A 27,141-nucleotide genomic window follows, 5' to 3' on the forward strand; every position below is an offset into this window, starting at 1 on the left:
ATTTTTCTGTATTTTAAAATTTTCTTTAAGACTTCCTCTTTGACCCATAGATTATTTAGTATATTACTTACGTTCTAAGTGTTTGGAGATTTTTGTATTATCTTTTTGTTATTGACTTTGAGTTTGATTCCATTGTGGTCAGAGAACATACTTTATATGATTTCAATTCTTTAAAGTTTGTTGAGGTTTGTTTTACAGTCTAGGATATGGTCTATTTTGGTATATGTTATTTGGGTTCTTGAAAAGGATATGCATTCTGCTGTTATTGAATGGAGTATATAAGTGTTGATTAGATCCTTAAATGATGGTTAGTGAGTTCTTCTGTATCCTTGCTGATCTTATGTCTATTTACTCTTATTGAGAGAGGGGTATTGAAGTCTCTAACTATAATTATAAGCTTGTCTATTTCTCCTTTCAATTTTGTCAATTTTTGTTTCACTTAATTTAGTAGCTCTGTTTGGTGTCTACACATTTAGGGTTGCTCTGAATTCTTGTCAATCTGATCCTTTATAATTATGTAGTGTTCTCTATCTTTGCTGATTTTTTTTTTGCTCTAAAATCTACTTTATCTGATATTTATATATAAAATGTAATTTTACTTAATTTTAACTAATTTAAATTCAAATAGGCACATGTGGCTGGTGGCTGCCATATTGAGATTGCAGTCCTGGAAGATGGAGAGAGCTATGACACAATAAATTTAATTAAAAGGTAAATTTTATGGAATGTAGAAGGTGTTAAGGGCAATGGGTGGTTAACAGAAAAGGGAGATTGGAAAAGAAAAAGTGGGGAATATGACTTTAAATTAGATAATCAAGGAAGAAATCATTGAATGTGGTACTTGAACAAAGAGTTGAAGGGGTGAAAGAGTTAGCAATGTAAGTATCTTGGGAAAAAGTATATTAAAGGCTAAAAGTGGAAGTGGGCCGTAGTAAGAAATTTAGCTTTCACTGTGAGTGATACGGAGAGCCAGTTGAGAATTTAAAGCATACTGTGACTCGTTCTGACTTACGTTGTATGAAGATCGTTTTGGCTGGTGTATTGAAAATAGACTGTAGGGGACAAGAGGTGTAGAAACAGGGAGACCATTTAGGAGACAGGAATACAGATGGAGGATGCCTATAGCCAGACCAAATGTTTAGAGCAGGTTTCAGAGAAAATATCAAACAGTTGGTTTTAGATCCTGTTACATTTGAATTGTTCATTAGATAGATCCAAGCGGAGAAAGCAAGTAGATTGTCAGAATTCTCCAGATCTATGAGTCGTTGCCCTTGTGGAGCTTACACTTTGCTGGAATATGGGTAATAAATAAAACAAGTGGATGAAACACATATACTGTTTTAGAAGGTAAGTTTTATGGAGAGAATTCAAGTAAGGAAAGAAGGGTAAGTGGTGTTGGACACCTGACTTCTGAGAAGGTAACAACTGAGTAATGATAGGCAAGACATCTTTTAGATACCTGGGATAATAGTAGTTTAGGTGAAGTGAAGTGACGTCGCTCAGTCGTGTCCGACTCTTTGTGACCCCATGGACTGTAGCCTACCAGGCTCCTCCCTCCATGGGATTCTCCAGGCAAGAATACTGGAGTAGGTTGCCATTTCCTTCTCCAGGGGATCTTCCTGACTCAGGGATCGAACCCAGGTCTCCTGCACTGCAGGCAGACGCTTTAACCTCTGAGCCACCAGGGAAGCAGAAGGGACCAAATATAAGAGTTCTAAGATGGAGCATGACTGATGTTTGAAGGACAAGGAGATGAAGTATGGCTCAAGTGACATGAGCAAGGGAAAGAGGAATAGGGATGACTGCACCAAAGTAAAAAAATGTCTGGGTTATAGGCCATTTTAAGGGTCCTGACTTTTATTATGAGTGTAATGGGAACCTAGTGGGTAGTTTAGCAGAAGAGAGGTGTGATCTGACCTGTGGTTTAACTGAGTCACTCTAGTTGTTGTGCTCAGTAGACTGAAGGGGCAAGGGTGGAAGCAAGAAGGTTAAGAGACTTTTATACTAATCCAGGCAAGACTGTTGTAGCCATGGAAATGGTGAGGAATGATCATATTCTGGATACATTTTGAGGGTTGCATTGACAAAATTAGCTTACTAATTGGATGTGGGATGAGAGGAGTCAAGAATTATTCCAAGATTTTTGACCTGAGCCGCTGGAAGGATAGAGTCGCCTTAACTGAGATGGTAAAGACTGGGAAGAACAAGTGTGAAGTATGTGATAAGGAGCTCAGTTTTGGACATGTGACGTTTATGATGCCTGTTGGACATCCAGATAGGTGTTCAGTAGGCATCCTCATTATGAATATTGTGTTGTTGTTTCTTTAAATGAAGTAGTTGTGCTAAAATAGTGTACTCACCATTCTGAAACTATATTACATTTGTTAATATCTTAATTTTTAACATGTTCTATCCTGAAAAACTTGAATATTTTGGAGAGGGAAATTGACTGCTCTTGGGCTTTGGTGCCCACCAGAGTTGATGGTACTTTCTTAGAGTTAAATAAAGATGTCATTCCAGTTTTAGATCTGAAACTATTAACTATAGTCTGAGTGTTTCAACTTGCTTTCTATTTTAGGTCCTTTTACTACTGGATTGTGCAAGATATTTAACCCTATTTTCTTTGAGGTATGACTTAAATATCAAACATCTTATATAAGAAAAGGGGAACATTTTAGTTTTGGAAGTCAGAATGCCAAGGAGAAGGAAAAATCTTGGGGGAAATGCTTTTCGGAAGACCACAAACTCTAAGGAAGTTGTACGCAGTGTTGCTAGCCGTGAGGAGCCAGCCACGACTCTCCCTTCCGTGTATGAGGCAGAGGTTGATCAGGAAGAACTCGTCACCAGTGTCGCAGAGATGTTTTCTGGTCTGGACCCTGATGTAGTGTATTTGATGCTTTCTGAATGTGATTTCAAAGGTGAGAAAAGTTTAGTCTGAACCCTTTGCATTTTATAAAAAGGTTTTATGTACTATGCCGTGACCAGTAGTAATATAGATAACGACTACGTTATTTCTCTTTTGTTCATCACCTTTTGAATATCTGCTGTGGGTAAGGTACTAAGTTTAGTGCTATGAGGGGTATAAAGAAGAATAAAACATCGTTTCTTCTTTCAAGAAATGTATAGTTCTAGGTATAGGATGTATGTGTAGATTTCATCTTTTATGTTTTATTTCTTTTTATTTTCCCTCTTGAAAAGGTTGGCATTATTGACATTTGGACCAGATAACTTTTTGTTGTGAATGACTTTCCTGGGCATCATAGGATGTTCAGCAACATCTCTGGCCTGTACCCATTAGATGCCAGTGGCACATCCCCTATCCCACCCCCGCGGTTGTAACAATTTAAAATGCCTCTATATATCGTCTTATGTTCCCTGGGGAAGATCATTCCCAGTTGAGAGCCACTGACCTAGAGTACTCTATAAAGAGAGGGATTTAAAAAACTGTTTTGTTGTACTGCTGTATCTCCAGCCCCTAAATACCAAATCACTCGCTCGGACCTCAGTAAATATTTATTGAGTGGAAAGGTAATTATAATTATGGAAATGAGAGCTGATTAAGAGTTGAGGCTAACAGATCAGTGTGATTTTAAATTGGCTTTGGAGTCAAGAAAACTAGGTTGATTTTCCAGCTTTACCTCTTAACCTCTCTGGGTTTTAGTTTTCTTATCTGTTAAAGAGAAAAATAATAGTATATACCTCATAGGACTTTTTCAGTAAGGATTGAGTTTTTGTTTTGTTTTGATAAAGTCTTCAGTGTAGTAAATTATTAATGACTTGTAATAAATTGTTTAGATATATGTTTGCAGACAGGGGAAACTATCAAATTTAAATGGATGAGTAAGTTAAACATTGATGTTTAGTGTTGCTGTTGGCCATGATTAGTGTAAGTAAAATTATTCTAGGTTTGGGGAATTTTGGTAATGGGGTAAACTTCAGTTTTTTGGTTTTTTTTTTTTTTTTACATTCCACAGTCTGTGATGTGAGCCTATCTTACCTCTCCTATTACGTATGCAGAAAACCATTTTTCAGCAGTCTACATGATGGTCAGAAATAATAGAGTTTACAGTGTTACTTGTGGCTTCAACATATATTTCCTAATTTTGGTGTGTTTAAAGTTTACTTCTGCACATACACTAATAGCAGTGAAGAGGTACAAGGAAGATATCAGTATGTTACCTTTACGTCCTAACAAAAAACATTTTTCTTTTCCAGGATCTTCTCTATACCTTGTTCATAAATACTGATGTTTTGAGTAGTTTGAATAATAACATTTATGATGTTGTATATTTTACTTTTAAAACTTAATACAAGCATTTTTTTCCGGTTTGGCTGCAGTCTTTATATTTTTTAATAGGTTTCTAATATTCTGTTGGGTTATTACGCTCTAATTTATTTAATTATAGCTGTGTCTTACGTGAATAATTAATATTGCAAAGAACGTCTTGGTATGAATAACCTTTTCCGTCTTCTGGCTTCCTCCCAGTTCCGATTGCTTCTATCACAGGGTGAGGACAGTTTTTGGCTCTTGGAAACACAGTGCTGAATTGCCCACTCAAGGTGTGGCAGATGGTTACGGGGGTGAAGGCGGGGGGACGGATAAATCCGGAGACTTAGTTGACACATGCACACCGCTCCATGTGAAACAGTAACTGCTAAAGATCTGCCGTGTGGCAGGGGGCTCCTCTCAGTACCCTGGAAGGGCCTGTGCTGGAGAAGAAGCAAAATAGAGAGTGGATGTGTGGACACATGTGACTGCTGCGCTTTGCCCTACAGCAGAAACTGTAGCCAACGTTGTAGGTCAGCTACACTCCAATAAAAATTAATTAGAAAGTAAATTTACCTTATACAACAAAGATGTGCCAATTTGTAATGACACTAGCACTGTATAAGGGTTTCACTACAGCCTTATCAGCATTGAGTGGTGTTCTTTTAAGATTTTAGGAATAAGGTTTTACCTTTTCTTTCATGGTTTTTTTTTTTTTTTTAAGATAAAGAGAAATTTTAACTTTTTTATGTATGATTGTTTATTAGTTCTTGTATTGTGTGAATTGTTGATGTGTTTTTCATTGTTTTATACCATTGTTTTAGTTTTTCTCAACACTGTAGAAACTTCGGTGTTTTATGTATATAGTTTGATCTTTTAGTTCCTTTTACATATACTGTTTTTCATTATATACACATTAATTTTTTTGGTTGATCTTTTGTGATTTTTCTATCGTGTAGTTTTTTCTTAGAAATTCTTCTTAGATTTGCTTTCCGCCCCCTTTTTTTTTCCCTTTTTTCCGTGTTTATTGCTATAGTCTTCTAACTGGTCTCTCTGCCAGGCTTGCCCCCTCCAACCCCTCTTTGTTTTTCTTCTTAAGGGAACACTAATTGGGTGCTTACTAAGTGCCAGCCCTTGTGCACAGCCCTTTTTCATGGATTATCTCATTTAATCCTCACAACAGCCCTATGAGGTAGGTACTTTTGTTATCCACACATTGCAAATGAGAAAATCAAAGCTTAGGAAAGTTAACTAACTTGTTCAAAGTGTTCATGCCAGCAAGTAGGGATTTAAATGTCATTCTGATTCCCGACCAGAGCTTTCACCTACTGTGCTCTGCTGTTTCCACATTTATTTTCCTTAAGATAATACACAAAAGTAATATGAAAAAGCCTCAGATTTCAGATGCTTAACAACTGTAATTTCTCTGTATTTATGTTATAATGGAAAGAGCTCAGCATTGGAGTCGACACACCAGTCCTGACTCTGACACTTATTATCTGTGTGACTTGGGCTAAGTTAATGTACTTTCTAAACTTCATTATCTCTCTCTGTGTGCTGGGAATACTATAGCTTGTAGTATCATTTGAAGATTCAGTGAGACGACAAAACATCTAGCCAAAATGCTATGACAGGTAGTTTCCCTTCAAGTTCCCTTAGAAAATAAAATTAGTATTTCTTACCATGAAATAGAGGACCCGTCCCAATTTTACTTGATTTCCCTTTCCATTTTTATCTCCTTCTCTTATCTGCCATATTACTGTGTACTTGCGTTCCAAGAAACTCAATAGCTTAAACATGCTGTGTGTTTTCAGGACTGGGGTTGCCTTTCCTTTCTGTATTGACAAGTTTCTTTTTGATCTTCAACTCCCAGTTTACATATCATCTCATGTTAAATCTTTCCTTACTTTCCTATAAGGCTGTTTAAACATTTGTATATTATTAGGAGTGTGCAGTATTTAATCTATATTTTAGTATAATTGTTTCCTAACATCTTCAGTTGTTTCCATTAGACTGCGAAAATCCTTTGAGTATAGTAAAAACTATATCCTATTCATCTTTGTATAAAGTATGTCTGATATGTAGTACATGCTTATGCATATTTTTTGTGTTAAGTGAAATTCATAGTATGGACCATATAAACAAATTAGATTTATTAGAATACTTATTAATAAATAAAATACTTCATACTTAAAATAGCATGTAGTAAGTATTTGTTGATTAAATCACCTGGTTTTAGGATCTTTATAAACAACCCTAAAGTATACAGTTCCAGATATTTTTCTTTTACTCAATAAATTCATCAGAGAATATCTACTTGATGGCAGTTTATTGGCCTAGTTTATTACTGTTTGTCTGAAGGTAACAACATTGCATGTCTCCATTATTCAAACCTTTCACTATACAGACTTAAATATTAGTAAAGTGTTAAGTTAAAAATGACTTGAATATTTATAAATTTCTTGACATTTCATTCAGTGTAAAGTCAGTATAATTTTATGTGAATTTTAATTAAATTATATTTTACTATTTTCAATCCATATAGATATATTTTATTGTTATTGTTGTTCTTATTGTTGTACAGTTGAAAATGCCATGGATTATCTATTAGAATTATCAGCCACTGATGCTCAGATAGAAGAATCATCTTCAAAAACCTCTGTTGCTTCTGAGAAACAAGTAAATGCAGTGGAATGTGAAATAATGGAAAAGTGTCCTCCAGAAGAAGAGAGTGAAGATTCAAAAATGGATTCATTTTTGGACATGCAGCTAACTGAAGACTTAGATTCTTTAATACAAAATGCTTTTGAGAAATTGAACTCTTCTCCTGATAACCAAGCATACTCATTTTTGCCTTTGCAAGATGTTAATAATTTTAGTGACCCGAGTTCATTTATAAGTTCAGATTCAAGTAATATGACTCCCGTTCTTTCTACCCAAAATATGGATTTGAACAGTGAAAATTTAGAGCATTCTGTCTCTGCATTAAGTTCAAATTCCTTAACTTCACGTTCAGTTTCAAATGGGTCCAAAAGTTTTACAAAAGATAACACATTGGCACTGGAAGATTCTCATCTCAGTAGTTCTTTAAATGCAGATAATGACACTGTGATGGATGGCAGGAACCAAATTCAGAAAGAGCTTTCAGAATCTGAGTGTGTTAAGACTCAGTTCTCTCAAACCCCTGTAGATTTGGATGCCAATGAACTTCAGGCTCCTCTAAACCTTGCTGTCCAAAATCCAGGGCTTGGTTTAATAGGTACAGGTGGAGATCAGAAATCCACGCCTGTCCCTGATGTTTTTGTACCTTCTGAAGAATTCAGTTTCCAGCCACACAAGCATACTGAACTGCCACCAAAGGGGAAGGATGTGAATTACTGCCCAGTACTCACCCCCCTCCCTCTACTGCTGCCTCCTCCTCCCCCTCCACCAATGTGGAATCCAATGATTCCTGCTTTTGACCTCTTTCAAACAAACCATGGCTTTGTAGCTCCTGTTGTAACCACAGCTGCACACTGGAGGCCTGTCAACTACACGTTTCCACCCCCAGTTATTTCTCATACTTCCCCAACAAAGGTATGGAGAAGTAAAGAGGGAACAAGTGCTTATCAGGTACAAGAAACTCCAGTTTCTCAGGTTGTAAGAAAGAAGACATCATCTTATGTTGGACTAGTTCTCGTTCTTCTCAGAGGCCTTCCAGGATCAGGAAAATCTTTTTTGGCAAGGTATGAGGTTTAATTGAGTTTAAAAAATGAGTGTAAAGTGTGAACTTGAATATTTTCTAACAGCTTGAATATATGAAATGTTTTTACTTCATAGAGATGTTTACTAATTTTTTCTAACTTTGTAGCTAATAGCACTGTTTTCTCCAGAAGTTTTTATTGAATTCGTCTTAGAATATAATTTTGAGAGACAGAATAGAAGAAAAAAATTAAAGATGATTTCAAGATTGTGAGCTTGTAAAATCAAAAGAAATAAGTTCATGTGGAAGAGAACTAATTTGAGTGGGAGAAAGATGAATTCAGCTTTGATTATATAGATAAAGGGCCATAGTTGATTTTGAATTCAAGGAAGTCTTAACAAGAATTCTGCTGGTAGTTGGAAATTTGGAATTGTAGCATGTTGTTAAATAAGGTTTAGAAATGTATAATTTGAAGGAAGAGAACATAGGATGAACCACTGGTAATCAGAGAACTTCAAATTTTCAGTGATTTTTTTTTTTTCTTGCAAATGTGGTACCCTCAGTTGTTCTATCTTGTGTATCCCATCTATATGCTTTTTGTAGTTAAGATATGTTGTGGATGTCTTGGTCTGAGAGACCAGAGTCAGGGTTAGAGGCAACTTCGTTATACTTTCAGTGATACTTGCTGAAGGGTGTTGTTTTCAAAGTTTCTTCAGTCCTCTTCTTTAAATTCCAGAATATTTACATCTAATTTATTTTATTTGCCAGTTTTTCCCTTTTCCTTCTAAGTTTTATCTGTTTTCTTTCATGGTTTGCTGTTCTTAGCTGAGTCTTTTCTATTTGATCCTAGGTATATCTAGTCTTTGGGAATACTCATGTATACCTTGATAAGCTCATTTTCAGTTGTTTTTTAAATGTCCTTTCTTAGTTTGGATTTATCTTCCAATAAATTTTCACATATTCTACTCATGTATTTATAAATATATTCTTCTATAAACATAGGCTTTCTCTTTGATTTAATGACCACAAGAAGAGGAAATAATAATATAGATAATACAGTCAATTATGATACTTCATTTTGTTAAAGATTGAAACAAAAGGGGGTACCTTAAAAGGTAATAGAGCTGTGACACAGGTTTGAAGAAGTAGGTTTCAGACGCCTTAGAGCTAGAAGCAGCTACAGTTACAGACTGGGAAGAGAAAGAAATGCTTGTCACAAAGGTTGGAGCTTGCTAATATTTGAATGAAAACAGAGAAATAACTGGGAAGTGCAGAGGTAGGCAGTTGAGTTTTCTCAGAGAGAGTGGACCACAGTGTTAAGCTGTTATGCCCAAGGAAAATGAAAGATGAAAAAGACTTTCAGATTTATTGGAAAGAAGGCCACAAATGGCTATCTTGAAAAACAGTTTTGTTGCCCTGGACAGGTGGAATACCTTAAAACCTTAAAGAAGCATTCATACTAAAGCAGTTAAGGAGAGAAGTTGGGTAACAGTTGAAAAGGGATCTTTAAAATGTGGTTAAAAATTCAAAAGATAGCTGAGATAGATCTGAAGTGTCAGAGGGGAAAGCTTAGAGATAAAAGAGAAGAAGATAAATATAGGAGTCTTAGAAAGTGAGATCAAGTGAGCATTCACTACACTGTGAGCTTCATGAATGCAATTTACTGATGGATGCCTAGGGATTAAAACAGCACCTCTTTCTCTTAAGTGAGAGTGAAAGTCGCTCAGTCGTGTCCACCTCTGCGAACCCATGGACTAAAGAGTCCATGGAATTCTCCAGGCCAGAATACTGGAGTGGGTAGCCTTTCCCTTCTCCAGGGGATCTTCCCAACCCGGAATCAAACAGGGGTCTCCTGCATTGCAGGCAGATTCTTAACCAACTGAGCTATCAGGGAATCCCATTTTTGCTTAGTAGATACTAATAAAAATCAAATTCAAAAGATATATTTTAATATGAGAAAAGAATCTAAGAGTGGATATATGTATATGCATAACTGATTCACTTTGTTGTACACCTGAAACTAATACAACATTGTAAGTAAATTGTACTCCCAACACAATAAAAATAATAAAATAAAATAGATTTTTTTTGGATACAGTTGTTTTACAATTTTGTGTTAGTTTCTGTTGTACAGCAAAGTGGATCAGTTGTACATATATGTCAAGAGGGTAGCACTGTTATGTCTCTGTGGATTCTCTTTGCTTATTTTTTACATGTATCTCAATTATATAGAAGATAAATTCCAGAGTCAAGAAAGAGAGATGGGGTACTTTCCTGGTGGTCCAGTAGTTAAGACTTCATGCTTTGGATTCTGTCTTTGGTTGGTGAGCTAAGATCCTGCAAGCTAATGTGGCCAAAAGAACGAGGGGAGTCAGAAAACCCTTATAAAACTATCTCATCTTTGTATTATTTACTTATTAAAATTTTTAAAAAATTAAATTTATTTTTGACTGCATTTGGTCTTCATTACTGTGTGCTGGGCTTCTCTAGTTGCAATGAGTGGGGCCTGCTTTCTAATTGTGGTGCATGGGCTTCTCATTGCAATGACTTCTTATTGCAGAGCATGGGCTCTAGGGCCTTGGGACTTTGGTAGTTGTGGCACATGGGCTTAGTTGCCCTGTGGCACATGGAATCTTTCTGGACCAGACCAGGGATTGAACCCATGTCCCCTGCATTGACAGGTGGATTCTTAACCACTGGACCACCAGTGAAGTCCTTCAGTTCAGTTCAGTCACCCAGTCGTGTCCGACTCTTTGCAACCCCATGAATCACAGCATGCCAGGCCTCCCTGTCCATCACTAACTCCCGGAGTTTACTCAAACTCATGTCCATTGAGTCGGTGATGCCATCCAGCCATCTCATCCTCTGTTGTCCCCTTCTCCTCCTGCCCCCAATCCCTCCCAGCATCAGGGTCTTTTCCATTGAGTCAACTCTTCGCATGAGGTGGCCAAAGTACTGGAGTTTCAGCTTCAGCATTAGTCCTTAACTTTGTATAATTGAGCAGATTAAATTAATTGTCTAAGAGCTTCCTCTACTTTTGAAGTAGAATTGAATATCAAGGTACTCGCCTACCTGGAAGTGACCTTCAGCTTAGAACAGGTAAGGTAGATCTGTGTGTATCAAGTGACCAGATGAGGGAGATGCATGTGATTGATAAGAATTTTGAAGCATTGTTAGTTACTGGTTTTCTTGATATTTAAAATTGTGTTAATCTTTATACCTTTATAGTAAGGACAAAGGACTTCATAATATTTTTTAAAAGTTTCCAAAATAATAATTTACATAAAGCAAAGTAGACTTGCCTCAGATCAGTTTTCTTGGGAGTCAGACTTCTGCTTAGAGATTTTCAGTGTGATTTGTTTGAGAAATAAAGTGTCTTTATTCTTTTAAATAATGATACTTGAATTTTTAATTTGGATTATGACCTTGCAAAAATCAGGAGAGAGAATTTAGAAGAAAAATTAATGAAAATAATTATATTTATCATTCACAGGACTTTGCAAGAAGATAATCCAAGTGGAGTCATTCTTAGTACTGATGATTATTTTTACATAAATGGACAATACCAGTTTGATGTAAGATACTTAGGAGAAGCACATGAATGGAACCAGAATCGTGGTAAGGATAGACATCAGGTGATGGGTAATATTAAAGCAATATAAAGGAAAAAATCCACCAAGTGTTTTTGAGTGACATACAACTTTTAAGTTGTAGTTAACTTTCATTCTAAATTATAACTATATAATATAGATACAATTATAACTATAGCAATTCTTATTACATAATAAGTGGAAGAAGTAGTCTAATAGATATGTGATGAGTTAATTTTTGTAAAATAGCTTGGAACATTGCCTGAAATATTTAAGTTTTATTTAGTCAATGGAGATCTTGTCAGAAGTAAGTCACATTTTCTACACTGGTCTGGAAATAGCTCAAGATGGTTACAGTTGTCTGGCACGCTCTGGTTCCAGTTTCCTAAAATAGAATTTGCATTGTTAACCTCTAGTCTTCCTTAGATTGGGTTAATTTTTGTAGAGGATTGTGTGAGGGTGGAAAATGACTTCCCTCAAACTGAACCTGCAGGAAGGTTATCGGTAAAACCTTAATTTTCTTATTAGTGCAACTATTCACTGAAGATGGTTTTATCATGAAATGTTTAGTTATGAATAGTTTGAGTTTTATATGGGAAATTCTTGTTAAGACATATAGACAATATTTTTACTTAGCCTTTCTTTTGCACTATGAAGGCTATTCTTGAGTTTGTCATCTTTAGACATGGTTAAATTTTTCTATATTCTTTCTTGAACTAAATATTAAAGTGAAAATCAGGAATATGAAACTACCAACACAAAAATAAAACAGTCTGATGTGATCAAGTGCAGTCTAGGACTTGCCAGTTACCAGCTGTGTGACCTTAAGCAAGTTATTTGTACTCTCCAGGATCCTGTGTCCTCATCTGTAAAAGAGTTTAATAGTACTAATCCCCCAGAATTCTTATAAAGGTTAAATGAGAATGAAGAGTGCTTATCAGTAGTTCAACTTGCCTTTCTGTAACAAAAACTGCAGCAATAATAATTTGAAATTAATTGGTAGAACTTTTTAATAAGTTTATTGAGATAAGAGTCAGATAGTTTTAAACGTTTTCCTTGTTGTACAATCATCACCACAATCAAATTTAGAACATTTTTATCACTTCAGAAAAACCCCGTGCCCAATAGCAGTCCCTCCTCATTTCTCCTTAACTCTCTCCCAACCCCAGGCAACCACCACTTTACTTTCCATAGGTTTATCTATTCTGGACATTTTATCCAAGTAGAATCATATAATATGTGGTCTTTTGTGAATGGCTTTTTTTCACTTAGCATAATGTTGTCAGGGTTCATCTGTGTTGTGGAAAGTTCCTTTCTATGGCTGAATAGCATTCCACTATGTGGCTATGCCGCATTTCATCTATCCACTCATTAGTTGATGGCATTTGTACTGTTTCATTTTTGGCTGCTGTGAATAACGCTGCTCTGAACATCCCTGTCTGTGCTTTACCTTTCTGGGAACTGCCAAGCTATTTTCCAAAGCGAGAGCACCATTTTACATTCTCAGTAGCAGTTTATGGGTTCCAACTTCTCTTTGTTAACACTTGTCTTTTTTTTTAATTAAAAAAATTTTTTTAAATCTGATCTTTTGAACTATGGCTATCCTGATGTGGTGGGTGTTAAGTGGTATCTCATTGTGGTTTTGATTTGTATTTCACTGATGGCTAATGATGTTGACCATTTTCTTGTCTGTTTATTGGCTATTTGTTTATCTCCTTTGGAGAGCTTTCTATTTAGATCTTTTGCCATTTTTAAATTGAAATTGTCTTTTTATTGGTTTTAATGAAAACTTTCCCCATTTATGCTGTCTGTACATTTAATATACTTAGACCAGTTTTTATTTAATTTCTGATTATAATTTTAGTATTTAGGATTTATTATTCAGCATTTTCCTGTACTTTAGTTTTTCATATACTCGAAATAGTATTTAGAAATAGTGGTGGTTTAGTTGCTAAGTCGTATCTGACTCTTGTGACCCCATGGACTGTAGCCCGTCAGGCTCCTCTGTCCATGGGATTTTCCAGGCAAGAATACTGGAGTGGGTTGCCATTTCCTTCTTCAGCGTATTTAGAAGTAGAATTGTGAGTAAAATTAGCACATATCTATGATTTTCAAATTATGAAATTTCAAATCTAATCAATAAGATTAGGTTTTAAGCATATTGTTAATAAGTGATTTCTCATTTTCTGTTTTTCAGCAAAAGAAGCATTTGAGAAGAAGGTGTCTCCTATAATAATAGATAATACAAACCTACAGGCATGGGAAATGAAGCCATATGTTGCTTTGGTTTGTACCATAAATTGTCATAAGTCTTTAATAGTGGGTTTGGAATTTTGGGGGGATACTAATACTTAGGTGAATTCAAGCAAGCAGTCCTGGGTTTTTAGTAAGTTAGCATTCACTCACTTCCTAAAAAGCTAACTTGGGCACTCTTCTTTCATGGCATCCTGGCTTATTTCTGTTATAGCATTAAGTACATTGTTTTTATCAGTAGGTCATGAGTTGAATAAATTTTGTCTAGAAAACACCAGATAGTCAATATTTTAGGTTTTGCAGGCCACAGTCTGTTGCATATTCTTTTTAAGCAATCCTTTAAACATAATATACATATATATATATACATATATATATATATATATCTCCTTAGTTCCTAATCTGTTCAAATATTGGCTGATGGGCTGAATTTGGCTTTAAGCCATCTATTTTTCTTGAGGGTAGGGCTATTGCTTTATTCATCATTGAGTCTACAAAGTGTAGCACTGGCATATACTAAATATATATTTATTGAGTAAATTGATGAGTGGAGCTTTTGTGAGTGTGTGTATTTGTTTTGTTCTCCCAGGATGAGCACCTGTCTGGCACGCTGAAGCTCAGCTTGTTTCTATAGTTAATGGGTGTTATCCTTGCTGCCTGTGTTTTAACACATCCAGCTTATCCCCCTTTGCTGTGCCTGGTGTGTGGTACTGTTTTGAGGGTGTGATTCTTTACTTTGCTAAAGAAAATTATGTTTCCTTTGAAAGCCAGTGAGATTTTACTTCTGTGCAGCATGGTAGAGGAAACAGACTTCTTTGGGAGCTGAAATTCAGTTCACTTTCTGGCCTTAGGAGTTCCTAATTTCTAGACTAATATATTTACCACGGGACGTGCCTCACCCTTAACCTTACTTGACTCCTCAGTAGGTTTTTCTTAGCTTCCTGCTGTCATCTTAGAAAATTTTTTAACACTTTATTTTCTGGTGTAGGAAATAAAGAAGTCCCCAAATTATGTGTTTCTGATTTTAATTTAGGCTTCAGTCTTCTATAATGTTATCTTTTCCCTTATATATTATATAATAATTAAAAATGTGAATCTTTTTTTTCCAATACTGATTCCTTGACTCTTTCCAACTCTACTTAGAAATATAAAGGACTCCTGCTTATCTTAGATGTGAAATGCTTTTGTCTTCATAAAGAAGTAGATGCAGGAATTACTGTAGAGAAGAGGATCAGCTTTTGCTTCTTTTGTTATTAAGATAATGAAAGGTGTAGAAGAGTGGGATAGATTGGAGATAATAGTCTATTACCATCTTGACTGTCATTCACAAAAGTAGCTAAAATAGTAAGTTAGGGATAAATAGGGAGCAGTCAAGTATGCTTAGTTTCTACTGGGTAAACATAAATATGTGTGTGTGTGTACATAATAATATATGGCAAAGTAGTATCTTCCCTCTGTGGGCTGTCATATAGGTTGGCCTAAGTCAGAATCCTCTTAAGTAATATAGCTTATTGTTGAGATTTGTCCATTGATATGGGTGTGAAAAAGTCTTTCAATGCTTAGTCTCTTTTTCTCTGTGTGTGTGTGTGCATTTAAAATTAATTTGATTCTAAGAGCTAAATGTACCCCTTTAGGTAATTAGAGACCTGGACTGTTGCCGGCCGTTGAATAAGTTATAGAAATTTGGTGCTGAGGTGAGGAGATGGAAGTGAGCAGGCTCATTATAGGGTATTATGTCACTACCTACCTTGGCGTCTGGGTTGATTTGGACTTTTCTGTCAGAATGACAGAAAATAGCAATGACCACTGTTGGCTTCTCGTCATAAAACTGAAGGGATCAGTAGTGGGAGGTGAGGTCAGAGATGTAATGGTGGGCAGGGAGATGGCAGGGCAGACTTATGTAAGGGCTTATATGTAGGTTTCTGTGATGACTTAGGATTTCACCTTGCGTGACATGGAAGATACATTCGTCTGCTCAGGTTGCCATAAAAATTACCATAGACTGGATAGCTTAAAGAAGAGGAATTTTATTTTCTCACAGGTTTGGAGACTAGATGTCCCAGATCAAGGTCCAGGAGGATCAAGTTCTGTTGAGAGTTCCCTTCTTGCGTTACAGATGGCCATCTTGCCGTGTTCTCACATGGTAGAGAGAGCAAGTTCTCTGGTGTCGCTTCTTATAGGGACACTAATCTTAGCAGATCAGTGCCCTAAACTCTTGACTTCATTTAACCCTAATTACTTCCATAAAGGTCCTATCTCCAAACGCAGTCACATAGTGGAGTGGGCGTTTCCACATACAAGATTTGAGGGGATAAATTCATTAGTTCATAACACGGTTTTGAGCAGAATAGTGACATGATCTGACTGTTGCAAGAGTCACTGTAGGGCGGTGCTGAGAATAGACTTGGGAGTGGGGGAGAATGGAAGCAGGAAGGAGACGTGTTAGAGGGTTATCGTGGTAGTTAAAGTAAGCGACGACATGGTTCAGACCAACACGGAGGCAGTGAAGGTCATGGTGAGTAGAGATTAAATTCTGGATATATTGTTAAAGTAGAGCCAATTGAATTTCTTATTGGATTGATACAGTTGTGAAAGAAAGAGAGGCATTAAGTATGGCATCAAGTTGGGTTTTGGCCTGTATAACTGAAGATTGACATCAGTTGAGATGGAAAAATTCAGGTAGAATAGTTTTTCTCTTTTGTTTTTTTTGGCATTGCTGTGCCAAAATACTAGAGTTTTGAAAAATAGTTTCCCAGTAGCTGTTATTGGGAATTCCGTGATTCCCTGGCAGACCAGTAGTTAGGACTTTTTGCTTTCACTGCTGAGGGTGCGTGTTCAGTCCCTGGTTGGGAAACTGAGATCCCTCAAGCTGTGCAATGTGGTCAAAAAAAAAAAAAAAAAAAAAAAGAATGCATTGTCATTTAAAATAGTTTTAAAATTATGAAAGTCATGTATGTATTCTGATAGGTATTCAAACCATAAAAAAAAAAGCCTAAAGTCCTATTCTCTTGAGGTAGATGCTTTTCATAGTATTTTTGAGACTCCTTCCAGAAGTTTTCTATACCTATGCAAATGTGTGATTAATCTTTTTTTATTCTGGTGAAATCTGTATCTTACTTTCTTAACAATTTACATTAAGAACATTTTCTTATTAACACATAGAGGATTTTAAAAGCCATTGTATGTATTTTCATTGTATGACTATATCCTCCTTTATTTAGCCAGTTCCATATTAATAGACACTGAGTTGTGTATATTCTTTTGCTATTACAAATAATGATGAGCTAGATATTCTGCTGTATACATAATTTTGCACTCTGACATAAGTTTTTATCAGTAGCATAAATTTCTAGAAGTTCATTGTTGGATCAAAGAGACTTCATCTTGCCAGGTAACACACTCATCAAGATAGATAATCTTTTATATTCTTTCAGTTTTAACATGCTGTGAATTTGGGGAAGATTTAATTTCATGGAAGTAATTATTTAACAATGCATTTGTCTTTTTTGTATGTAGTCTCAAAAACATAAATATAAAGTCCTTTTCCGGGAACCGGATACATGGTGGAAATTCAAACCGAAGGAACTTGCAAGGTAAAACTTGGAACTTATATAAAATGTTTTAGTTTTGTGAGAGTGATAGAAAGTCCACCTAGATTATTTTCCTCTTGTAAATAATGAATAAAACAAAATGGATTAGATTGTGGCTTCGCCACTTAAAAATTGGCAAATTTTGTTTTGCCTGTAGGTTCTCTTTTTTAGTTTATGAAGAATTTGTTTCTTTTTGTTCTGAAATTGGGTTAATAAACAAAAATTCCAGTTGTCTTATATAGCCAGCACTTTGTTATTTATTAAAAACATAATGTCAGTATCTGAAACTAGAAGAGACTGCTGCTGCTTGGGGTTTGGCAAACCTGAACTATGTGCCACTGGAAGAACAGCTTGTTGTAGCTGCCCGGTGACTTACAGTGCCGGAGGGACGTGAGAACGTGTAAGCAGGAAAGGTAGCAACTGCTGGCTGTCCGGGTTTTTCACTACTCACGCTGCTTTCCCCCACAAGATTATACTTTTTTCTTTAATTGTTTACTTTGGATGAAAATGTTACTCGGGACGTGGACAGTATACTTTGTTTTTTGCTTTGTATTCCCATAGAGGTAGCCCTAAATTAATTTTGGTCAGGGTAATTTGGTAATTTGAACTGATTTCAGTACTAACTGAAGGACAGCTTATCTTCAGGATGTTTACAACATTGTGCAGCCATCACCACCATCTAGTTAATGAATGTTTTCGTCGCCCCAAAGAGAAGCCCTGTACCGGCCACTGCTAGTCACTCCCAGCTCCACTCTGCCCCTTGGCAATCGCTGCTCTGCTTTTCTGTCTCTGTTAATTTGCCTGTTCTGAACATTTCATGTAAGTGGAGTCATATGTGAACTTTTGTGTCTGGCAGCTTCACTTAACAATGTTTTCAAGCTTCACCCATGTTGTAGCATGTATCAGTACTTTATTCCCTTTTATTATCCTCTTGTTACCTTACTAGATTTGGTTTTCTAATATTTTGTTTAGGATTTTTGCATCTGCATGAATGAGTGAGATTGACTTACAGTTTTTATTCTTTGCCCTGTCTTGCCTGGTTTTGATATGATGGTTTTAGGTTCACGGAGTTAGTTGGGAAGTGTTTTCTTTTTTCTCTTTTCTGAGTTTATGTAAGTTTGAATGTTTAATAGGATTTACTTATGAAACTGTCTGTATTATGTGTTTTCTTTGTAAGAAGTTTCAGTCGGAATTTGTCCATTACACCAAAGTTGTCAACTTTCTTAAGACTTTTTATTAAGATGATTGATATTCTCTTAAAGTTTAAATCTCTGCTATATCTATCTTAGTTCCCCTTTTTAATCCTAATATGTTTATATATATCTTCTTTTTTTCTTGGTTATTCTCACCAGAGATCAGATTTTTTATTAGCATTTTCAAATAAACATCTCTGTTTTGTTGAGCTTTCTATTATAAGTTTGTTTTATGTTTAATCTCATTTCTGCTTCTCTTTTTTCTACTTTCTTTGCTTTTTAAAAAAGAAACTATTTTGTTTTGTTTATTGTTATTTTTGTAAGGCTTGAACTGAAAGTTTAGGTCATTTTCTAGTATGAGCATTTAATGCTATAAATTTCCTTAAGTACCATGCTAGCTGCTCCTAGAATTTTATTGTATAATATCTTCTTTTAATCATTTATTTTCTAGTTTGCATTACTGTTACTTTTATTCTTTAACCTTTGGGTTGTTTAGAACTATATTTTGAATTTTTGAGTAGAAGGATATAAAATTTATCGTCTCAAAAAATTGATTTTCAACTTTACTGCAGTAGATAAGATTGTGTGGTTTGTATCATACTAATTCTCTGATATTTTTAAAGATGTGTTTTACTAGTTCATTATCATTTGTTATAATGTTCATATTTGCTTGATAAGAATGTATAATGGTTATAGTGTATTAATATATCATTAAATCATGCTTATTAATTTGCTCACATTATATAAAACTTTACTTTTTTGAAAATTTTGCTTAATGGGTTAATCTTTAAGAGAGGGATGAGAAAAATCTACTGTGAGAGGTGTGCTGAAATCTTCCTCTACCACTATTATGTTGATTATATTAGCCTTTCCCTATAATTCTATTTTTGTTTTAAATATACTGAGGATATTTTTTGAAGTCCATATAATCTTAAGACCTTTGTATCGCTCTAATTGAAGCTTTTATCCTTGTCCACTGATTTTCTTTTATTATTATTAATTTTTGTTATAAAATCTAATTGTCTGATATAAATAAAAATATACCAGCTTTTTTTAGTTAATATTTGAGTGTTATTAATTTTTCTATACTTTTCCTTTCAACCTTTCAGTATCTTTGTGTTTAGGTGTATCTCTTATAACCAGTGTGGCTGGGTTTTAAAAAATTCACTGTGTCTTTAGCTTTTAACTGATACTTTAGTTTTTTTTACAGTTATTTTGATAATTCATATAGTTGGTCTTATTTCTTACTGTCTCATTCTGTGTACTTTTTATTTATCTCACATTTTTTGTGATTGTTTCTTCCTATCACAGAAAATTAAATATTTGATTTTTTCCTCCTATCTTGCCTTACTTTGGAGTTTTTAAAATTGAATGCAGGTTTGCTTGCTCATTTTTTCCTTCTCTACTAGTTTGGAGATTACATATGCTAAGTCTTTTAGTGGTTACACTAAAAGTTTTATCATGCAGACTTTTTTTTTTTTCAGACTTTTAAGTTAAACTATTTTCTTAGCTTTCCTCCTCCCACATACAAGAACTTTCAAACATATTAACTCTGATAATTAACCTCCCTTCTAGCTTATAGGCTCTGTCTAAAAGGTACAGGTAGTATTTGTTTTCACTCATTTAGTTATTGCTTTGTGCTTAATTTTTCTTTCATCATAGGCCTTTCATCTAAGAATTTTCTTCTGCCTGACATTCATCTTTTAGAATTTTCTTTACAATTTAGGCATGCTTTATGTCAAACTTAAAAAAAAAAAATTCTGGAAGTTCTTTTATTGTGCCCATTCTTGTAAGCTTTTGCTGAATGTATATATTCTAGATTTACAGTTTCTGTTATTGGTAACATTTAACTGTCTTCTGGATTCCATTACTATTGTTGCCAGGTGTAATTCTAATGGTTGTTTTCTTTTTAGATAATTCGTTTATCAAATTTCTATTTGCTTTTAACATGATTTCTATCTTTGGTGAATGACAGTTTCAGTACTGTGTTTCTAGTTGTGGATTTCTTATTTATCTTGCTTGGGATTTGTTGAACTTGTGAGATTAGGAGATTGATGTCTTTCATCAGTTCTGGAAAATTCTTAAACTATTTTTCTTTAAATTGTTTGTCCCACATACTCTCTTCTCTTTCTGGGACTTGGATAGATACATACTAGACCTTTTTGGTCTGTCCTCTATGTCTATGCCTCTTAACCTCTCTTTCATATTTTCTATCTCTTTGCTTCTTTGTGATCTGAAACCAGACAAGATGGAGGTATGTAAATATGAAAGCCAGATTTGCCCAGCTGGCAAATACTGATACTAGCCCCAGGATCCAGACACTAAACCTTGGATCCAACCTGAGATAGGAGAGTTGCAATTGAGATGTTTTCATTAAGATAAAACCCTTAAAGAACTAAAGCATACCATCTTGCCTCTTGGCAGATGCAACTCCTGATGCTATATGAATGAAAGCAACCTCAGTTTCAGGCCTAAGGATTCCCATATATTAGATTCAGCTAAGTATATGAGCTTATAAACAAAAACAAAGAAATAAGCTACAAGAGTGAAAGCACAAATATAGCAGATCTCACATTTGGACATCCAGAAACTTCAAATAGGATTTTTTTTCTCTTGAACTTAAGATGTATTAAAGTGTGTGTTTAATTTATATGGGATCCAATTTTATTGTAATAGGAGAGTCCTTTGGGACGTCTTGTCTGCTGTGCTGGTGTAAGTGAGAGCCTCTGAGTAGAATTTTTTTAGTCACTAGTTAGTAATTAATTAATTAAAATGATGGCCATATTCTTATGAGTTTTGTTTTAATAACACTTGCAAATAAGTTCTTTTAAAGTTATTAAGATTTGCTGTTTTTTTCCAACTTGATAAAGGATGTTTGGAAAAGATTGTGTGGCATGATTAAGAAAATAGTAACTTAGGACATCCTGAATAAAATTAAAATTAAATAGTTTACATTGTGTCATAATAAACCAGTTTTGATATTTTTACGTATTAGAAATGTTTGTTTTTTTGACATTATATGAGCCGATTTTTAAAAAATGTCATCACTGATGTTCCTCCTTCCCTTTTTCCCCCCTGGAATTTTTAGGCGTAATATTCATGGGATAAGCAAAGAAAAAATAACAAGAATGTTGGAACACTATCAGCGTTTTGTTTCAGTGCCAATAATCATGAGTTCTTCAGTTCCAGAGAAAATCGAACGCATTGAGTTGTGTGCATATTCTTGTGACAGAAGTACTAGGTAGGTTAGAGTCTCTATGTACCAAAGTTCAATTTAAAAACCTAATTTAAAAAGTGTGATAATTTTGAAGGAATTCCCTGGTGGTCCAGTGGTTAGGACTCTGCTCTCACTGCCGCGGGCCCAGGTTTGATACCTGGTCAGGGAACTAGATCCCATAAGCCCAGAAAAAATAAATTAAAAAAAAAAAAATTTTGAAACTTCTAAAATCACTGTGAAATAGCTTTAAAAATAAGTTAGGCATTTGTTATTTATAAGGTTTAGGTATAGTTTTACCTAGAGCAGGATACTTAACGGTTACCAAGAGAAGTAAAAGTTTATGTGAGTGATGACATATGTGGGAGTTTCATTGTCTTCTGATTTATATAGGTACATCTTTATGCTATGAATATTCCTGTCTTCTTTATTTAACTTGCTGCTATTGTAGTATTTATCTGTTACCTTATCTACCCGCTGTTGTTATTTTGTAGTTACATTACTTCTTAATTCTCTTAGATGTTAATAAAAATATTTTCAAACTATCATAAAAATTTATTATTCATGGTATACTTTGATTAAATAATACAGATCATAGCCTTTGGAAGTTTGTAGTTCAGGATAGTACTGATCCTGTTAAAAAATATTTAGGGCACATAAACAATTGAATAAGTAGGTGAGGAAAGAGGAGCCTTAAATATGTAGCAAGGTCTGAATGCTCACATTTTTTTGATGGTAGGGGATGAGTGGCTCTGTTGAAAAGGAGTTAGGAAAAGAAGATTTGTAAATACTGCACTGTTGCAAAATGGATAAGAATATGGGCTCCTTAGCTGTATTTCCTGGCTTCATATCCTAGAACTTAATCTTCACAGATTATAAGATCTCTGTATATTTCAGCTCCTCATTTGCAAAATGACACTAACACTTTGCTTATAAGGATCCCGTAAGGATTATGAATTAATACTTTTAAAGGACTTATAGTAGCATCTGGATGTAGAAAACTGGCTAGGTGTGATTTCACTTAGGAGGGCTTCGTGGGAGAGGTGGGCCTTTGAGAACTCCTGCAATAAAGAAAGCAAGACGAGTTGACAAATAAGGAAAATGCACTGAAGTTGAAAGTATTAATATAATGATTTGGCAAAAGTGCTCTGAGTCTGGAAATAGCATTGAGGGTGGTTTAAAAAGAAATTCAGCAAAAGTGACATCTCAGAGGAGAGCTGTCCTCTCTTTCTCTCCTTTGACTTAATTGTGCAAATCATGCTGATTGGCTCTTTGTGACTTTGTAAATCAATCTTACGCATTTTCCTCGCTGGCAAATGACAGGTGGTACAGAGGCAGACCTAGTTTCTTATGTATTAAGCTTAAGTAAGTTGGAAAGGAGCCCAGGAGGTGTCCTTTCCTGGGAACAAATTTAGAACCTTAACTTTAATATTTAATGCATAATAAACACCCTAACTGAAAATCTCTTGTTAATTATTCAATTTGAAAAAAAGTTTGAGTGCTTCTTGTATGCCAGGCGTTGTGCCAGGTGTTGGGATTACAATAAAGGGGTGTGTTCACCGTCTATTAGGGAAAGATCAGGTATCTTGTCTTTCAGTTGAAAGATTCTTTAGTTTAAATCATAATGTTAATGTTCTTTAGTTTAAATATTAACAGTATTAATATTACTAATCATGATAGTAAGAGATTTCGTTATAATACTTAAAAAAAATCTTACAGCCCAAGAGACAATGAAGATATTACTTCTGAAAAAGAAGAAAATGTTTTATCCTCGTCTTTGAAGCATCTAGAGTTAACTGAAGAGAAGAAACTCGATGTGACCAAAGAAAATATGTTACCTGAGAATATTGCATATCTCCCTAACACAGATTTAAACAAAGGAAAAAAAGAAATAAATGATATGAATCCCAGTATTCAGAATGCTTTCATTCAGGAAGCTCCAAACACTTACTTTCCTGATTCTGAAAGCGAAGTACAAGTTACAGACAAAAGTGAAAAACAAGAGCCAGTAGAAATGGCTCTTGAAAAAGAGTGTAGTGAAACCAGTGCAGATAGTTTGTTAGAGAGAATGTCACCAAGTAGTTGTTATGGTGAAAATAATCAAGGAGACTGTGGTCTTTCAAATCCTGTACCCCATCAAAATGAAAAATCTTCATCTAGTGAAATATTGGAAGAAAGAGCGGCAGTAAAGAAAAAAGCCTTTGGAAAACAAAAAAGCAAATCAACTTTGGAAAAGTTTCCAAGACACGAGCTGTCTTTTGTTGGTGACTGGCCAGTTGATAAGACTATTGGTCAGAGGACAAAAAGGAACCGAAAAATGGAAAAAGCTTCATCTGTACACAATGACAAAAAGTATAATCGCCCTCAGTCACATAAAGATAATAGTTTATCTGTGAATGTAGATTGTATCCAGCCACAAGGATCTCCATATGAAAATGTAGAGGATGACAGCAGGTCACAGTGTGATGATGCCTCGGAATCTTTCAATGGCTGTAAATATGATACTTATAAAAACACTGAAAGAGATTCATTCAACATTGTGGGTGACTGGCCTTCCCCTGATTCTTTAGCTCAGAGAGAGCACAGATCAAGAATACCAAAGGCTGGCTTAAATGAACCCAACCTAGAATTTGGAACTAACAACAGTACGAATGAAATATCCTTGTACTCAGCACACGAGGTCTGTTGGGGCACAAGCCCTGAAGAGCTAAAAACGTTGGGTAGTTGTACTCGAGGAAGTTCTGAAATGTTGCCCAATGAAATGACCTATGAGAGTAAGACTTGTCCAAGTAAAAAGCTTCGTAGGGAACACACATTGTCTCTTCCTTTCATCAATAGTGTGCCAACTGTCCCTGGAGAAATAGGACCACAAACTTTAGCTGAATTTTCAGAAGAAAAGACTAAAGGAGTCCCTGGAATAGAAGTAGGCATGTGTACCCAGACTGAACCACAGGATTTTGCTCTCTTGTGGAAAGTAGAAAGAAATAAAATTAGTGTTTCCGATTCTCTGAGAGTATTAACAGGAAGATTAGATGGATTTAAACCAAAAACTTTGAATATTAACACAAAATTGGATGTTCAGGAAACAATTCCATATAGGGTAATGTATGACAAAAGCACATATGTTGAAGAAAGTGAGCTTACCAGTGCTGATGAATCTGAAAATCTTAACATTCTTTGTAAACTATTTGGATCTTTTTCATTAGAAGCCCTGAAAGACTTATATGAGAGGTGTAACAAAGATATTATTTGGGCCACAAGCCTTTTATTGGATTCTGAAACCAAATTATGTGAGGATACTGAATTTGAGAATATAAAAAAATCATACGATGAAGCACAAATTGGGCCATTTTCCCTGGGACTGAATTTGAAGGAAATTATTAGCCAAAGAGGAAGCTTAGAGGATTCTAATTTTTCTGTGCCAGAATTTAGCCATGGAATTGATATCAGTAACACTAATGTACCGTCTACCTGTAATTCCGAAAAGGAAAACTTAGAGCAGGCAGAAATAAGAGCTATAACTACTGAAAAACCTGGATTAATAGCAAGTATACTTCCTACTGTAGAGCTAAATAATAGTAATGAAGTACTTCCTAATAGTCAAACAGAACTTGCAGGTTTAAATAATGTGAAGCAGTTTTTTCCAGATACTCTAAAAGCTACTACCACTAAAAATGTAAGTGAAATGGAAAAGAATTCAGAAATTGCAGAGACTGGAGATCATACACCTTCTTTGAATTTGTCTGATATTTTGAACTCTGTATCAGGCACTTCAAATCTTGAATTACATGAAGAAACTTACTTTACTAACTCTTTTGAAATAAATAAAACTGAAAATCTTTCAAAGGACTATGTGAAATTTCCAAACACAGAAGAATTTACGATTGAAGAGGAACAGGAAATGGAGACAATTCTAATGGCAGGGAGTACTTTGTCAGCTGGAGTTACTGGAGAAGATAAAGCTGAGACACTGAATCCAGCTCCAGTGACAACCAAATCTCTGACCATAGACTGTCTTGAATTGGCATTGCCCCCTGAACTGGCTTTTCAGCTCAATGAATTATTTGGCCCTGTTGGTATTGATTCAGGTAAGGAAAAAGTAAATTATTACCTATATGTGCATCTTTCTGTGACTAGAATATAGATAGTTTCAGTTCAATTTTTAAATTATTTTGTGTGTTAACAAATGTAAAAGTATGTTGACTACATTGTTTTTGGCACCATGTGTTTGTAGAAGATTTTTAAATATATAATTTCAAGAAGCAGAGAATATAGAGTTTGTGTTCATCCCATGCATATATTGAAAATTTTCTCTCATATCTACCTCATACTTGTTTGCACAGATACACCTTTTTAATCCTTTGATGCTACTCCAGATACACTTAAGGCAAGATAATTCCTTAGGACACACTTATTGGAAAGTCTTAATTTAATGACGTAAACATACTAAATATATTTAGTGTAATGGACATGAATAACTTAAATATATGAAACATTGTATAATTGCATCTGCCAAGAAGTGTGAATACAATGACATATTACATAAAAATATTCCAAGAGTTTTAAAACTAGAGACATAGGTTAGTAATTAAAAATACAGATTAGTTTTATGATGTGTAAGGTAGTTGAGTATGTTTTCTGCAAATGTATAATGAGTAATGGTCATATTTTCTTTTCTTTTTTGCCTCTCCTCACAAGGGTCCCTAACAGTTGAGGATTGTGTGGTTCATATAGATCTGAATCTGGCTAAAGTGATTCATGAGAAATGGAAAGAATCTGTAATGGTTGGTAGGCTTCTTTTTATAAAGAGCTCCTTTTGTGTCCATTTTGTCTCCTTTGCTTGTCATTACAATCTGTTATGTTATATAAAGGATTCTATTGAATTTTTAGTTTGAGAGAAAATGAATTTTACCAGTTAACAGATTACTGATTTTTTTTTCTCTTTCCAGTATTTTAGATTATATCCAGATTGACCAAACTTTATAATAAATGATGGAGCTCAATATGATTGATTTTTTACTTTAGGGGAAAAAAATCATAAATAATTTTTTGCTCCTTAAAGACTTGAAATGCTAATAAGTTTCATAAACAGTTTTTAAAAAATTACAGCATAAGAGCTCTATAAGTGGAAAAGATACATAGATATAATTTATATTTATCTAGATTTATTAGATTTAGCGAGAATGATTGATAGTTTTATAAGGAGAAATGATTACTGAGAAAAATAGCATAAGCTTGTTTTCTAATGCACCCTTCTTTGCCAATCCCCTATTCTGCCTTTGTATTTAGGAGCGACAAAGACAAGAAGAGGTATCTTGTGGCAAGTTAATGCAAGGTAAATCACATAGTTTC

General features: G+C 34.8%; 1 protein-coding gene across 2 annotated transcripts in view; it reads left to right on the plus strand.

Moving 5' to 3' along the window:
• The first annotated feature begins 628 nt into the window (after positions 1–628).
• N4BP2 (NEDD4 binding protein 2) overlaps positions 629–27,141 on the plus strand; it is a 53,838-nt gene continuing 27,325 nt past the window's right edge. Inside the window, exons 1-10 of one of the 2 annotated variants that reach the window (XM_065907187.1) lie at positions 629–711; positions 2,579–2,918; positions 6,852–7,992; positions 11,443–11,567; positions 13,737–13,825; positions 17,309–17,385; positions 21,664–21,816; positions 23,509–25,877; positions 26,488–26,573; positions 27,079–27,124. In XM_065907187.1, the coding sequence (XP_065763259.1) occupies positions 2,693–2,918; positions 6,852–7,992; positions 11,443–11,567; positions 13,737–13,825; positions 17,309–17,385; positions 21,664–21,816; positions 23,509–25,877; positions 26,488–26,573; positions 27,079–27,124 (4,312 nt within the window). In that variant the 5' untranslated portion in view covers positions 629–711; positions 2,579–2,692. Of the gene's footprint in view, positions 712–2,578; positions 2,928–6,573; positions 6,629–6,851; positions 7,993–11,442; positions 11,568–13,736; positions 13,826–17,308; positions 17,386–21,663; positions 21,817–23,508; positions 25,878–26,487; positions 26,574–27,078; positions 27,125–27,141 lie in introns of those variants that run through there. The other variant, XM_065907188.1, reaches the window with a different exon arrangement.

Source organism: Muntiacus reevesi, chromosome 16 (assembly GCF_963930625.1).
Source record: "Muntiacus reevesi chromosome 16, mMunRee1.1, whole genome shotgun sequence".
NCBI lineage: Eukaryota > Metazoa > Chordata > Mammalia > Artiodactyla > Cervidae > Muntiacus > Muntiacus reevesi.